General features: G+C 37.0%; 1 protein-coding gene across 4 annotated transcripts in view; it reads left to right on the forward strand.

The window, feature by feature from the left end:
- The window catches only part of IL1RAP (interleukin 1 receptor accessory protein), a 134,265-nt gene that overhangs the window by 74,518 nt on the left and 42,287 nt on the right, over positions 1 to 17,460 (forward strand). For all 4 annotated transcript variants that reach the window (XM_037525283.2, XM_037525280.2, XM_054700440.1 and 1 more), the window contains exons 3-4: positions 12,082 to 12,367; positions 16,263 to 16,449. In XM_037525283.2, the coding sequence (XP_037381180.1) occupies positions 12,082 to 12,367; positions 16,263 to 16,449 (473 nt within the window). The remainder of the gene's footprint in view (positions 1 to 12,081; positions 12,368 to 16,262; positions 16,450 to 17,460) is intronic.

Consider the following 17,460-nt stretch of genomic DNA (forward strand, 5'->3'; position numbering starts at 1 on the left):
GCCTCCATAGCAAGACCCAAAAAGCACTTTCTTCACTTGTAAAATGAGAGTGGGAGAAGGAGAATGTTTTGAGCACAATGCAAAATAACTTCCATGGTCAATTGTTAACATTACCTTCTCCAATTTTCTGGTTTTATTTTTTTCTCCTATTTCATCCTCTGCTTTGGAGGGGAATATGCTAGTGCTCTCTTTACATTCCCCACATTGTTGGGAAGTGTTTGTGTAGGGTATATATTTGGAGGGCCTACCTTTCTGGGATGATGTAATGACTTGGTTTGATCCCTCCCCACCTCTACTGTATACAGTTGACCTATCTTTCAGACCTCTCTTTTATCCTCTCTTAGCTTCAGTCACCTCATCTGTGGAATGTGGATCTTACCAGCTATCCTACCATCACCAGACCATGACCAGATCTCTGACCCATGTGTTCTGGGATTCTATGAGGATATGTGAAATACCTTTACTTCCAGTGCTCACAATTTGTCTCTTAAAGGGAAATTTGAAGGCAGATAACATGTTTTTCCCTAACTTTGGTGTGTAGTCCTTAACACTCATAGGATTCTGAATAAATATTGCCTAATAATAAAAATAAAAAGTGACGGGTGCTTGATTATTATACGAGAATAGTAATAGGATCTTTACATCTTAATCACAGATTAGAAAATATTGCTTGGGGAAGAAAAAAAACATATAAACCAGCTAATGACTGCTTAGTTTCCCTAGTGTACTGTGCCACAGTTGACATAAGCCTGTTTATTTATTGTCACAACATCCCTGCAACAAAAATCATGAGTTTAGTCACGCGAGAATGCTCATAGAACAGTTTTTTTTTTTTTTAAAGAAAATAATGGAACCATGGTACAGAGCAGCACACCCAGCCTCCATTCTTTAGCCTGCTAGCCCTGCTGCCTCTTTGATGAGAGAAGCAGAGGCTTTTCTAGGTGGCCATTAGATGATGCTATTCCATGTTCTCCCTCATTCTGCAGAGCAACAGGAAGACTGCTTGTCAGACCCTTTTTGAACATCCACCCACGATCATTAAGGGTCTTTTTGTTGGTGCTCCAAAAACCAGTTTTGAAATGAATGGATAGAGACCAAGAAAGAGCCTAGAGACCTTCAGCAGCTTTTCTAGATTTGAGAACTGTAAGACTCTCCTGGGAAACCTGAATTCTGACGCAAGGAAAACTCTGTACAAAGAGTCAGTCCTACTCAGTCCTATTCCTATGAGAGGCACCTCTGCATGACAGGTATTGAATGAAACCCACACTGATCAGTGATGGTAGAGGGGTCCTGTGACAATCATAGAGACCCTGCTCTGAGTCATCCTTTGGATAATTTGTGACTTTAAGCACCACCACTGTGGTTTAAATGTTCTGAATGCAAACCTCATGAGTGTGTTTTTATCCTTGAGGGTTCATTTTCCATTTCTGTCTCATCCTTGTCTTTATTTTGTCTGTTGTCATGCTTGCCTGGTAATGACTTTCTCCATGCTGTTTTTAACTAACCAGGCCTACCATTTCTAATTGATATAAAATAACAGTCTTTATAGCACAATGTGATGATAAATGCTCAGGGTTGCAAGAAGGAGTGTATTTTATAGGGGAATAAAGCTTGTCCTAGAAACAAACTCTAACAACTCCTGCTAAACTGAAGCTCTAGCCTGTGGCTTCCCTTCTCTAGCCTGCTTTCAGGATTTGGCATTCTCTCCTTATCTGACAAATCTTGTCATTCACTCAGGGCTTTTTCCAATTTTCTTCAAATTACTCAATCAAGAAAACTCCCTTTTGGGGGAGGGAGTAAGGTATGTCTAATTATCTGGTCCAGGAAAGCCATCTGCCGAGTTATTAGCTCAGTGTTGTTGAACAGTACCAGCGACGTGAGGGAGTCTGATGGATACTCAGAGGCAGGCCAGCTTGCCCCTCCCATCTCTGACTTCTCTCTCTCTCCTTTTGATGGCTTACTTGACAACTGTCCAATTTCAGAAACATTTTCTGGACCTTTGTTTGAGTAGTTCTTGAATTAAAAAAAAAAAAGTCTATTTTTAAATTATATTCTAGGAAATGGAGATTTAGGGTTTTTTTGTTTGTTTGCACTACTATTTTTAATTTTTATTTTTTACATCATTGTTCATTTTTAAACAATACTTGCTTCCCCCCACCCCCTCAGGTGTAGTCCCCATAGAATTTCCTTCACCAATGCACCGGTGCACCATCACCTCAGACCCCTGTGCTCCTCCCTCCCTCCCGCCTCCTCCCCTGCAGTATGGCTCTGATTTATAATTGTCTGTTTGTTGTGTTTTGTAGTGTTACTATTTTTTTACACTGATGTTTTATTTGGTCCCTCTATATTCCTGCTATACGTGAAAACATCCGATATTTTTCTTTTTCCTTCTGATTTATTTCACTGAGCATAATTCCTTCTAGCTCAGGAATGAGTTTATCTTTTTTGATTGCTGAATAATAGTCCACATCTTCTTGATCCAGTCACCTCTTTTTGGGCATTTGCGTTGTTTCTAGGTTTTACCTATTGTAAATAGTGCTGCAATAAACATAGGGGTACAGGTGTTCTTTTGAATCAATGTTTTTGTGTCCTTTGGGTAGATCCCTAGGAGTGGAATTGCCAGGTCATATGGTAGCTCCGTTTTTAGTAGACTGAGGAATCTCCAGGCAGCTTTCCATAGTGGTTGCATAATTTGTTTTGTTTTATTTTGTTTTAAACTGATGTTTCATCATAGGACATTGCTAGGACAATATCCAGACATTTTAAACTATTTGTTTCATTGTGGAACAAAAAGCTTTATATCTTTAAATATAAGTACTAATCAACAAAACTCATAAAAAGATCTAAGAAATAGTTCAACAAACTGCTCACTTTAACAGACAAAATACAACATCATCTGGGTGTGTTTAGCTGCAGATTCTGATTCAGTAGGTCTGGGTAGGATATAAAAGTCAGAAGTTCTGACAAGCTTTCAAGGAACATTGATGATACTAGTGGGTTTTGGAGCACAGATTTAATAGTGAGGGTATAAAAAAGTTTATTTCTTGAGTAAAATCTAAAGGTAGAAAACTCAGAGCTGGTATGGCAGTTCTATATTTATTCCAGGTCCCACCTCCCTTCATTTTCATAGTCTACCATCTGTAGGATATAGGTCTTCATTCTTAGGGTCCATGATACAGCTCCAGGCATCCCACCCATATTCAAAGCAATGAAATGCAAGAAATGGTTGTAGGGCCATGTCAGTGTCTCTCAATGATGGTTTCTGGAATCCACCACAGGACAAATTCAAACATATCTGTTGAGCAGAACTTAGTTACTTGACTGTATCCAGATGAAAGGAAAGCTGGAAAATGTAGCATTTATTCTGAATTCTTATGGACCCAACTGAAAATTCCAGTAATCTAGAAGAAAGGATCTCTGAGAACAAGGTCCATGGAACATGTTTAGCAGTTTCTGCTGTAGACCTGGAGAAAGGAAGTTTTCCAAAAGTGTCATAGAAAATGGCAATAGACAGATTAGTTATAAATAAACATGTCTAGAACTGCACAGTATCTTTGGTATTTATATCCTGGACTATTTCAACTTTCATATTATAAATTTCATTTTTTGAATGTGGAAACTAAGGCTTATAATGGTTGAGAAAGTTATTCTGACTACCCCCTTTAAAACTGCATGACCCCGACTGTCCTCTTCTACCTCATTCCAAATCTCTCTTACCAGGTTCCATGTATTCTTTATTTCACATTACTTATCATCTTTTTATAGTTTCTATACTTTTCTTATTTAACCCATCAGGTATTTATTGTCAGTCTCCCTGTGTTAGTAGATAGATTCTGTGAGACCTTTGTTTTTGTTCACTGATACATCGTGAGCAAACAGCTTTAGTATTTGACACATGAGAACATGTTCAGAACATAGTTCTTAAATGAATTAAGAAAGCGTAAGTGTCAAAGCCTACCTTTGAGTCACAACTGTTACTCCAACCCTAATGCTCTCTGCTCTACGTTACATGCCTTTGCTATTAGGGCTTCGATTCATGTGTTTATTTCTGGCACTCCTCTATCTCGCCTAATAAACTTGGCTACAGTTAACCTGTTGATTTACATTCTGTCTTCATACCGTTCATTCAGCATTGTTAGCCACCCTACCCAGTTTGTTCCCACCTTGGATCCTCCTGGATCACGGTCCCTGGCCAATACTTCCTGAGGAGCAAAGAATAGCATTAGAAAAACAAAATTAAGAAAAACTTCCAGAATGGATATAAACCAGTCCTTCCATTAGATTTAGTCTCAACTCTCAGGTTTAGATAGATTAGGATATGTTAATTACATTGTTCTCAAAGCACATTGGGTTCCATCTTAGGATAATAAAAGAAACTGGTTATCCTCTCAGCTCAATCTCAGGACTACTGTCTCTACCTACCACCGTATATGATAACATATTAATGCACCATACTGTATTATACTATAGTGTACTGTATAGTACTTCACTATTCTATACTATACTGTACTATACTATAAATATAATTATGCTCCTGCTTAGTTGGTGCATACCATCAGGTATTTTCATTTAGTTAATTTTGTGTCAATTTCTTTTTCTGAGATTTTTAATTTCTTTTTTTAAATTTTTTTTTATTTTTATATTCCCCATACAATTGCACCCCCCTTATTTTGACCCCAATCACTCCTTTCCCCATATTGTGTCTCTGTTCATAGTTTTTTGCTGATTTTGATTTTTTCTTTCTTATAGTTATTCTTTTTCCTGGTCCCTTATTTAGGTTTTCTAGATTCCTGCTATGAGTGAGACCATCCGGTACTTTTCTTTTTCTTTTTGGCTTATTTCGCTGAGCATGATCCCTTCCAGCTCCATCCATGTTGCTGCAAATTGTATGTGTTTATCTTTTTTGATTGCTGAGTAATATTCCATTGTGTATATGTACACACCTTGTTGATCCAGTCAGATGACTGGATTTTTGGGCATTTGGGTTGTTTCCAAAGCTTAGCTATTGTAAATAGTGCTGCTATAAACATAGGGGTGCAGGTGCTCTTGGAATTAATGTTTTTGTGTCCTTTGGGTAAATACTTAGGAGTGGAATTGCTCAATCATATGGAAGCTCTATCTTTGGTAGGTTGAGAAATCTCCACACAGCTTTCCATAGTGGTTGGACCAGTTTGCACTCCCACCAGCAGTGCAAACTGGGTAGCTACATGCAAAAGAATGAGTCTTGACTACTACCTCAGACCATGCACAAAAACCAACTCAAAATGGATTAAAGAACTAGACATAAGACCTGAAACCATAAAATATATAGAAGGAAATATAGGTGAGACACTACATGATTTTTAATTTCTTGATAGGTGAGGATCCATTCAGATTTATTATGCCAATTCAGTTCATGTGTCCTGAGTTGTTTCCATATGCCAAGCCCTTTATCTTACATGCCACTATAAGATAGACCTGTTAGAAACTGAGTGAGAGGGGAGACATTTTGTCCCAAGTCACATGGCAGCCATAAGCCCATAAGTGGCATGTGGAAAATAATTACATAATTCCAACTTAGTCTTCCAGTATTTTCTTTTCCTGTGTCTTTTCCATGTCCGAACTTCCTGAATTTTGTGCCTTCGTGTCTCTCTGCCCCAGCATCCAGCACAATATCTTGCTCACAGCAGTTTCCCACTACACATTTAACATATTCAAATATGTGAATAGGTTTCCTGTGGGAAATATCTTGCTTTGAATGTATAAGCATAGATTTGGGACAAGCATCTTAGATCTATGTTCTGGCAGCTTTTATTTGTGCTACCACTCAGGCAAAAGTAAGTCAATTAATCTCTCTGTCTCTGTTTCCTGGCATGTAATGTGGGAATGGGCATGAAAGCCCAAGAGGGTGTTGTGAGATTAATTAGTTAAAATGTATACCCTGCTATATAAATGCTAATTGCTGTCAGGAGCGTGGGTTGGATTTTCCAGTGACTTGGCTTTGGGAGGCTTTTGCACATTTACATTAGTTCTCTGTGCCACAGTCTCAGGCTTTAAGAAGTCCTTTAACTGAGGGAAATGAAGACTTTGTAGTTCCCCCATGTTGAGGAACCAGTTTGCAGAGGACTTCCAGTGTGGAGTAAACTGGATAAGAAAGGACATTTTATACAAAAAAGTAATTTGCTGTGCCAGTAATTCACTAAATTCCCTTTGCTGTTATTAGAGACAAATCTATTTGCATAACAACCTTTCCCCAGTCTTTTCTTCAGCTGGTGCCTGCAGTGAATCATATAATTAATTTGGTATTACATGACACTTCAGCCTGTTGCCATAGATTTTATTTTTATTTGTTCATTGAATAATTTAAAAAACTCTGACAAAATACCCTCAGGTGGCTGGCTGGAAAATATAAAAACACACACAACTGAATTAAAAGAATAAAATACCCCAGAGAAAAAAGTCTATAATAATACCATTTTTGCTAATGTTTAAGAATACTAATATGTGTCTTTTCAGTTCCTATTGTAAAGGAGTCTGATTCACTTTTAAAAATATTCATTTGGCCCATGAAACATTCTGTAAGGGAGATACATAGTGGGTATAATGATTTATCTCCCCCCTTTAAATGTATTGCATTTAATTTGATTGAAAAGATTTTAAGTCTATGGAACCAGCCAGAAACCTTAATAATTGATCTGTATTTAAATTTTAGTATAAAGGACCTTTAACAAATGCTATTTTTAAGTGTTTGCTCTTGATAATATTATGTTAACAAAAGGAAAATTATTCCTTTCCCTGTTAGTCAAAGTAGATGCTACTAGTTGCTATAAACAAATAGTCCCACAAATCTCAGTGGTTTAACAAAATGAACTTTGATTTTTACTCAGTTATAGCTCTTTGCCAGTGATATGGCATTCCTGAGCAGCTCTGTCCAAGTAATGGCAGAGGTCCAGTTTCTTTCCATCTTGTGATGCTAACTTTTTCAAAAATTTCTGGCCTCGGGATTTCTACTTAAGGGAGGATTATGCCAAGAGTTTCAGATTGTACAACATCTGTGGCAACATTCTATTGGCTCAAACCAAATAATTTAGCCCCAATCCAATTGCTAAGGATACATGGTTTTTATATGAGCCAAGGAAGAGAAAAGATTATTAATGAATATTTAGCTAGTCTCAGATATTGTCTGCCCTAGCGATCACCAAAAATCTATTTCTTGCTTTCTCCTAATTGGTTCTAATCATCAAAAATCTATTTCCTACCTCCCCCTTAATTGGTTCCTAACACGTGTGTGTGGTTGAGATATCATACTAGCTCTCTTTTCCCATCTCCCCTTCCACAGTTAGCATTCTCCCATTTTATAAAAGAAAAATCCACCCATTACTTATTATCTAGCTGACTATTAACCATTGCCAAAGTTATAAAGATTCTGTGGGCCCAAAGTGACCATTTGTAATGCTGTCAGAAAGTCTCTTTTAATCAAAATGCCATTAACCCCCAGAAGAGCTTCCTCTTTATTTTTAACTTTCCGGTGTTCCTGTTAAAGAATGAGTCATAACATCAGAACTGGTCCAAGTTGGGGTGATCTGAATTGAGGCATATTATACAGAGGGGTTGCAGGGAAGATAATTTTCATTTAATAGTCTTGTTTCTACCATCATCCCAATTTGGACAAGTAGTGCAAAGATCTTGATGTTGATAACTTTAGGAACAGTGTAGAGAATAGTTTTGTGAAATACAGATGGAAGTAGCAGTTTATTTCATCCATACTGCAAACTGAATGTGGTAAAGGTGCATATACCATCAGCTATCCAACTGTATTTCTTTCTCTTTTAAATTATCCCTTGTAATCCAAAAGGGAAATGATTGCCATATCAATGCTTATTAAGATAATCTGTAGAATTTTAAAATGAAATCAAGACTTTTTTTCCTAATAGAAAGTAAATATCAGTAGGATGGTTTGAGATTGAGAATGGCTCCTTCCTTCCTTTTTATCTTTTTTCTTCTTCTTATTTGTTATTTTCAAATCAAGTCATGCATAGAGATTTTTTAAGGCCAATATATTAAAAGGCTTATACCAAAATAATTTTACTTTTTCTGCCTTACCTCTTCTCTCACTAGTTCACTTTGTCAGACACAACTACTTTTGAATATTTTATTTATTTTTTCTGGCATTTCCCATCTTTATGTTGATAACCAATTTGTGCATGTCGTTCTTTTTCCTTTAACAAAACTTAGGCTTTTTTTTTTCAGTTTTTTAATTATAGTAGATAAGGATTATCTCTTTTAAATTTCTAAAAACTGCTATCTCATTTAGAATTCTTACCCATTTTTCCAAAACATAATGCTGTTACAGTGTTGGCTTGACCAGTAATCATTCACTAAATGTCTTCATCTATTATTAGCAAGCTATGATTATGTTAGCTTTCTTCTTTTATTTTTGGAATTTAATTACCTTGCTTTCTATGCTTACTTTTATCTTTGGTAAACTTTTTCACATTTTACAATTGTCTTTCAGCATAATTTCCCATAGTACTAATCTTATCAGATAACCTATCAGTTGCAATATTTTCTTCTTTTGGAGATTTCCGTTCCATTCTACTTGTATGGTTTGTCACCTACTTGTGCTGCCCATAGCTATTATCCTAGGATCGCCTTTATTGTTATTATGGGAATCCCTTCTCCTTTCTCTTGAATTGAGTCAACTACTCCTGTATCCCATATTTTCCTTTTTCTTGTTTTTATCTCTTTCATTTTAGTGAAACAAACCATCAGAGCTTCCTGATAACAAGCCTATGTCATTTACATACTTGAATGTTTCACTGGGTTTAGATTTAAGATTAGAAATAATTTTCCTTCAGGTTCATTATCTTCTAGTTTTCCATCTTATTCTTGAGAAATCCAAATCCATATTGACTATTTGTCATTTGTATGTAACCATTTCACCCCACTTTTCACTTCCTGGTAGTTTATAGAATCTTCTCTTTTCCCACAGAATTTAAAATGCTTTTGTGGCGTAAGTCTTTTTTCATCCACTGTGCTGAGGCAGTTGAAAGGTCATTTTGATTTAGAAGGCTATGGTCTTAAGTCCTGGGATTTATTTTTCCTTTGAAATATTTGAGAATTTTCTTCTTTCCTTTTTTTCTTTTCTTTTGGGACTTTTTTTTTTTTTTTAAAGATTTATTTATTTATTTATACAAGCACCGGGTACAGTCAGAAGCATGGGAGGGTGAGAGAATTCACCAGAGGCAGAGCGGGAACAGAACAGGCAGACTGACGAAGTACGCTGCTGAGGGGAGCAGCAGGTGGCAGGAGAGGACGGTGCACCATGTGGGACCCTTGCCTGGCGGCCGGGGATAGAACCGGTGCTGCAAAGGTTGCGGGCACCTTCGCAACCCAGTGCTCAACCACTGCGCCACCAGGGAGGCCCTTCTTTTGGGACTTTTGTTGTGCTCTGGGATGCTGAGGGACCCTGGTCCTTGACTTTAGTGCAAGAAAGTATTCGTGTGGGAGTCAGACTAAGTGAGAGAGAAGTCAAGTTTTTATTGCAAATAATATAGTACATGCTCGAGAAAAGTGTGGGCAGAATCTTGCCTTGGGTTTTAAGGCTGCTGAGATTATATATGTATATGTGGTTACTAGGGGCTATTGAATCATACCAGGATCCTGGAGGTTAAACCAAGATAGAGTTTAAATAATTAGGATTTGGGTCATCCAGAATTACTGAATAGGGGTGAGGAGTTGCAGCTAACCGTTCTTTTCCCCTTTCAAAGATTTCAGTAACTTTCATGTTTATTAACCCTCTTATTTACCATTCTGATGAAATCAGTGGGAACAGAAAATTTCTGTCCTTGAGTACAGACCCTCGGTCTCTGTCCTAGGGCCCTTCCTGTCTAATTATTCCAGAGAGACCTTTCACCCTCTTTATCTTTAAGGGGTAGGGACAACAATCTCAATCTTCTGTACCTACTTCCTGCTGAAAGTTGCTACCTACAGGTGTGAAGGTTGAAATTTTGTCTCTCAGAAAGAAAGAAAGAGAAAGAATTGATGTTTCTGTGTCCTTTGGGTAAATACCTAGGAGTGGAATTGCTGGATCATATGGAAGCTCTATGTTTAGTAGGTCCAGAAATCTCCACACAGCTCTCCATAGTGGTTGGACCAGTTTGCACTCCCACCAACAGTGCAGAAGAGTTCCTTTTTCTCCACACCCTCGCCAACATTTGTTGTTGCGAGTTTTACACCTGCACCCCTATGTTTATAGCAGCACTGTTTACAATAGCTAGGCTTTGGAAACAACCCAAATGCCCAAAAATAGATGACTGGATCAAGAAGATGTGGTACATATACACCATGGAATATTACTCAGCATTCAAAAAAGATAAACACATGCAATTTGCAGCAACATGGATGGCGCTGGAAGGGATCATGCTCAGTGAAATAAGCCAGAAAGAAAAAGAAAAATACGGGATGGTTTCACTCATAGCAGGAATCTAGAAAACTTAAATAAGGGACCAGGAAAATGAATAACTATAAGAAAGTGAAAATCAGAATCAACAAAAAACTATGAAACAGAGACACTTTTTGGGGGGTGGGGGGCGGGAGGGGAGGGATTGGGATCAGAATGGGGGGATTGCAATCGTATGGGGAATATAAAAATAAAATTTATTATTAAAAAAAAGAAAAAAAGAAAAAAGAAAAAAAGAAGAAGAAAGAAAGAGAAAGAGAGAGCGAGGCGAGAGACAGAGAGAGAACTATAAAACATAAAAATATATCCCATTAGAGTAAAGTTATGTGTAATGATAATAGAATTAATAATACAAGTTCAAAGAGGACAAGGAACAGAATAAATTTACCAATGGTTAAAAGAAAGTGTGCTTACTTACCTTTAAATAAACTTGTGTGTGTTAAATCATTATTCCACTGTTATTAAATGATGTATTAAAAGTTTAGCATAGACATCTTATTTTAAAAAGGCATTATTTGCAAAAATAACACTAAGTATATCCTTTCCAACTATTATACATGTAAAGTATGAAAAGTTTTAGATATCAACTTAAATAAGTCAAAAATAGTACAGTTTTATAGATACAGATATATAGACACATGCTTATGTGTGTATGTTTGTAAGGTGAAAAGTGAAAAGAAAACTGTTTTAGGATGATTGTTTTGGGCATCTAAGACTGTATCAGCCCTGACCTCTCTTCTTGCGTCCTTAAGATGAAATCTAGTGTCTCCACTCAGATAAAACTCTTTTAAAAAGTCATTTACTAACATGGTTTATTTTTTTTTAATTCCTGAATGAAAGTGATTACTTTTCATTATTAAAAACAAATTATAAAGCCATTACACATTTTATTTGACTCAGTCATTGAAACTCTAGGACCTTTGTTCCCAGGGAGAATTGCTGTGACTTCTTCACTTCTTAAGGTCTTCAGTGCTACTGTCCAATATGGTAGTTGATAGATAATGTGACAAGCCCCAAATTGAGATATGCAGTATGTGTAAAACAGGTTGAATTTTGAAGATTTAGTGCCCACAAAATAATGTAAATGTAAAATAATTTAAAATTTGGGGGTGTTTTAGATATATCAAGTTTTAAAAATTATTAAAATTTGTTTCCTCTGCATCTGTTTTATTAATGTGGCAATGAGGACATCTAAAACAACATATCTGGCTCACATTCTATTCCTATTGAGCAGTACTAATCTAGCTTCCAAATGAGGAGAACCTGTGGAGCAACACGAATCTTTAAGGTTTATCATTTCAGTTACCATTTTCTCCTTAGAACTTTCTCTGACTCCAGCGAAGTGAAACAACACATGACTTCTTTATCAGATAAGATTCTATCCCATAGGGCTTATAGGCTTCAACAGGATCTAGCTTTCTGATCAAACTGTTAACCAATAGATAGTTCAAAGCTGATAAAGGAATGAGGGGAAGTCATTTCTTCACACCGACAGTTGCATACAATTATTAGAGAGGCTATTGAAGTTTACTCCAGAAGGGGGTATTGAGGAAGGTTGGGCATTCTAAACACAAGGTGTGTTCTCTGGAGGCCTTGAACATGAGGTGACTCATTTGTCCTTTCTTTTTGTTTTTTTCCAGAACGCTGTGATGACTGGGGACTAGATACCATGAGGCAGATCCAAGTGTTTGAAGACGAGCCAGCTCGCATCAAGTGCCCACTCTTTGAACACTTCTTGAAATATAACTACAGCACAGCCCATTCAGCTGGCCTTACTCTCATCTGGTATTGGACTAGGCAGGACCGAGACCTTGAGGAGCCAATTAACTTCCGTCTCCCTGAGAACCGCATTAGTAAGGAGAAAGATGTGCTTTGGTTCCGGCCCACCCTCCTCAATGACACAGGCAACTATACTTGCATGTTAAGGTAGCCTGACTCTTGGCAGTGACTTTCTCTTTTCCTTTTCATTCCTGGGCCTTCGTCCAGCAAAGTACTATGAAGGAAGTACTATGTACTATGTACTATGAAGTTGCAAATGAGAAGGAAGTATTTAGAAAGAGCTACACTTCTTCTTTGTGACTTAGTTAAGGTTAACTGAAAGTAGTGTGCAGAGAAAATGATTGGGTTCTTCAGAACATTCTCCATAGCTGATTTATTTTCAAATCCTGATATATATCAGGGTTGTCTGTATGTGGAGCCTTTTTTATTTATTCATCTTCTTTCCCTGACATTAAAATGTGCCTACACTTTTGCCACACATGGAGGCATCTATATTCCTAGACAATGAATAAAGCAGGAATGAGAACACATTCATATCTCCCATTCTTGGAACCTTTTAAAGTGCCTAGCACAAAATAAAGATTCAGTATGCTTTCCTAGAAGAAAGACTATTTGGAAGACACCAAATGTAGTCAGAACAATGCATTTCAAACTTTTACACTAAAGTTCACTTAAGACACAGATGGGCACCAGACCTCTGGGAATCTAAGCATATAATCCAAACACTCTATTAGTACAAACTTTCTTTCAAATCTGCTTTTTTTCCTTGAAAGTTCATCTAGATTTTACATTTTATTCCACAGTATACTTAATTTTGTTCTACTACAGATTAATGTTTGGGGGAGCCATCTTTTCCCCCAATTCTCTTTTTAGCTTTCAGGCTGTAATAACAAAGTATCACAGACTAGGTGGCTTAAGCAACCAAAATTTGCCTGCTTATAGCTCTGGAAGCTAGATTTCCAAGATCAAGGTGTAGGTGGTATTGGTTTTTTTCTTTTCTCCTTGGTTCCTAGATGGCCATCTCCTCTTTATATCTCCTGGTGGTGTTCCTTCTGTGTCTTCTCTGTCCTAATCCTCTCCTGTGATAAGAACAGCAGTTATTTTTAATTAGGCCTCACCCTTATAGATTCATTACTTTTCCAGTGCCTATCTCCACGTACAGTCAATTCTAGAGTATGAAGGTTAAATCATCAAACTGTGAAAACAGGTCTAGATAGAGTGGGTGGCCACAATCCAGTGCATAGCAATAGGGCTGAATAACATAACCTAGCCATGCAACAACTTAGAAAAACAACTTAAAAATGAGTAATCCTAAAACTTTTGAATCCTCCTTGTCTCATGGATGCTTACTATTCTCTGATGGGGAACTATGAGTATGCTTTGATAAACACAAGCTGTTTTATGATTAAGTGAAAAATGGACCTTCTTATCCCAGTAAAGAATTTTGATCACTGTGACCTTAGGAGTCCCTTGTAAACTCTAGAAGGCCCTTCTGAGTCTTTCATCTGACACTTGAATTTTATTGGAATCGACTCTTAACTGGTATCTCCAAGGAATCTGAAGTACTCATGTGCCCATTATTTATTTACTAATACAGACTTTAGGAGAGGTCAGAACATTTTATAATGGAAAGAACACTGAACCAGAAGACAAAACTGGACCTCCGTGGTGGCTCAAAGGGTTAAGCACAGCACTGTGAAGCTATTCAGAGCCTCTGCAGCATGAGTTCAATCCTGGCCTTCCAGGGAGCTGACCCACATGGTGCAGCAGACCTTTCCTATCTCGCCTGCCGCTCGCCTCAGCAGTGTATTTCAGTCAGTCGGCCTGTTCTGTTCCCCAGTCTATCTGGTGAATCCTCTCAACCCCTGCACCTCTGGCCTGTACCCCAGTTCTTATATGCATAAATAAATAAATCTTTAAAAAAAAATAAGACAAAACTAGGCCATCATCTCTGCTCTGCCACTACTTAGCTGGTACCATTAAGTAAGCCATGTTTACAGCCAAGAGCTTTTGTATCTGTATCTGTATGATGAGAAGGGTGGCCTACATGCTGTTTGAGTTCCTTTTCATTCTTGACAACTGGTGAGCCATTTACATTTCCCAAAAGGATAGCAGTGAATACCCATCAAGGGGTCATCAGTTTTCTGGATGACCTGGGTCTTTGCCACTATATATTGTAGTGCTCAGTATCTCTATTGCTTTTTCCTTGGCAACTGAATACTTGTCTAAAGTCCTTTCGTAAACTTTCCTAAACTTCTTTGATATTACTGAAGCAAGGCTACATGGCTATTAAGGTCTGATTGTACCTTTAATGTTATTTATCAATTTCTGGATTTTTAAAAAAAGGTTTATTTATTTATTTTATACAAGAACTGGGGTACAGGCCAGATGCGTGGGAGGGTGAGAGGATTCACCAGAAACAGAACGGGGAACAGAACAGACAGACTGACAAAATACACTGCTGAGGGGAGCAGCGGGCGAGACAGGAGAGGTCTGCCGCGCCATGTGGGACCCTCGCCAGTCAGCTGGGATCGAACCGGCACTGCAGAGGCTGCGGGATAGCTTCATAGCGCAGTGCTCAACCGCCTGCACCACCAGGGGAGGCCCAATTTCTGGATTGTTATAACTTCATGTACTATATGCCTATCTTATATAACTATAAAGGAAATCTAGAATGTGGGGATATTTCCCATTGAATTCAGTTTTAATTCAAAAGTGATTATCTGTGGTCGGTAAAAAAGAGAATCACACAAAAAGGGGAGACAGTGAATGACCCATTGACCCATCACCCTGAAAAAAATCAGTTACATTTATTATCTATGTTCCCTTCATTGTTTTCATATATAAATGAAATATAAATATTTATTTATGTATACATATATATGTTTTATACCCATTCCATTCATTTAACAAATATGTATTCAAAATCTATTGAAAGTTTAGGCACTGTACTAGATGCAATAAATAAAAGAAAACACACACATGATCGTATCTTTGCTTGAACTATAATAAATTTAATTAAGGAAATGTCTGGGACACTGGAGAATTAGAAATGTAATTTAGATGTTGGGTGGTTTGAAGGTGACTCAGAGACCCTGGTGTGAAATGTGAGGGGATAAGAAGAGTCCCCCTGGCAGATTAAAACAACCTGTGCAAACTCTAAAATAGAAATATGATCCTCTAGTCATCCTAAGTATTAGTTTTATGTGTTGACAAGCATTTTTTTCTTCTGGTTTGATTTTTTTTTTTAACAGGTATGTACACCTCTGAATAGTTATCCCATGATTTTGTTTATTGTCTTCCTTTTGTAGATTTTTCCATTGATTCTAATATTTTCTTGTTAATGTAGCACTGGATGTGCATTTTTGATGATGTGCTCTCTCCAATTCTCCTTTTCCACACTTCTGTCATGAGGAAGAAAATTCCAGGAACAGGGTTACTGGAGCAAAAACTATAGATTTTTAGTTCTTCTGGAAACATTTATTTTGAAAAATTTTTATACCATTAAAACTTGAGTTAATTGGTTATTCTCACAACTACTAGTGATATTGAGGTTGTTTTGAGGATAAACATGTGTATACTTATATCACATCATGGCACAGGATCATTTGTGTAGACACAAAGCCATATTCCCCACACCAGTAAAGGATCATGTGTGAATACATATATATATATGTGTGTGCTTATTTATATATGTACAATGAATTTGATTGTACCATGATTTTCTTTGTACCATGTTTTTCTTTTGGTGAAATATGTATGTGTATAGATACATGCATTCATACATATCTATACACACATGTGTTTAGGAACTATGTAAAAATATTTACATACCAATAATTGTTAATTGTGTCATTTTTACTTTGTGAGGTCCTGTGGTATAGGAAATACTTCAATGAAGCATTTAATTTTTACATGAACTTATACTTATAAAGACAATCTCAATATATAGAATGGCTTCACTTAGTTCATTTTAATGGTTTTGCTCCATTAAATCAAATGAAAGTAAGACTACCCATTCACTGAATATTTCTCATTATAGGAATACCACATATTGCAGTAAAGTTGCATTTCCTCTGGAAGTTGTTCAAAAAGATAACTGCTTCAAGTCTCCCATGAAACTCCCAGTACATAAAATATATCTAGAATTTGGTGTACAGAAGATCTCTTGCCCAAATGTAGATGGATTTTTTCCTTCCAGTGTCAAACCAAGCATCACTTGGTATAAGGTAAGCAAATGAGAAGTTATTTTACCCTCTCTAAAATGACAATAATTATTACTTGGGTTAGTAATGTATAAACTGGGATTTTTCTCATCGGTTTAATTTCTTCCTTATTAATCCTATAATACCTGTATCTGCATCTTCCTTTTGTACCACTTTAAAGGAAGGGTGAAGAATGTTTTGCCTCAACCCACATTTCTTAAATTTTATTCACTGAAATCCTAGAATTGCCTTATTTATGTTAACTTCATATGAAACACAGTTTCACTGCTAAGTGAAGTCAGAAGTTGCTAATTCATCTGATAAATTTCAACTCCTTGATTAGTCAGTTCTGTAGTTTTTACTTGTATATGTTTTCTTGTTTGCTTTTATTTGTGGACACAGTCCTTCTGTGGTCTCTTCTACATCTGACATATCTGAAAAGTGTTTAATTAAAAACAAAAGTGTTGGAAGTAGTATTTATTGTAGCAGTTTACATGTTGAATCTCTTCAGATATCCATATAAACCAAAGCCAAAAACTCACAAACAAAGTTAACAACAAAATTCAGTTACAAGTTATCTCCAACAAACACTTTCAGTAAAGCAAGCAGGATAGACCACTGACATGACTCATACAGAAACAGCATTTACGGGAAGGAACACATAATAGTAATGTGGTGTGTGGCAAAGCTGAGAACTGAAGAACCACAAACAAGCCAGTGGGTCCTCACCGGAAACCTTGGTGGGCCAATTGAGAGCAACAGCTGAAATCGGGAAAGCTTTTTGCTTTCTAGTAGAGGGGAAGTCCAGGAGACCAAGAGTAAGAGATGCTGAAGGAATTGGAATAGTTCCGGTGCCTCAGAACTCTACAAATGACCAGCCACATTAAAGACAAACTGCTGGAAGTCAAATTAAACATAGAATGCATCAGGACAATGTAGAGGTAGGAAATCAAAGAACCAGCTGACCATGGAGGAGCAAGATTAGAAAATCTAAACACAATAATTTTGAAGAGAATCTCTGTTGAAGATACCTGG

Source organism: Talpa occidentalis, unplaced genomic scaffold (assembly GCF_014898055.3).
Source record: "Talpa occidentalis isolate TD23 unplaced genomic scaffold, MPIMG_talOcc4v2.1 talOcc4.4, whole genome shotgun sequence".
In the NCBI taxonomy this organism is placed as follows: domain Eukaryota; kingdom Metazoa; phylum Chordata; class Mammalia; order Eulipotyphla; family Talpidae; genus Talpa; species Talpa occidentalis.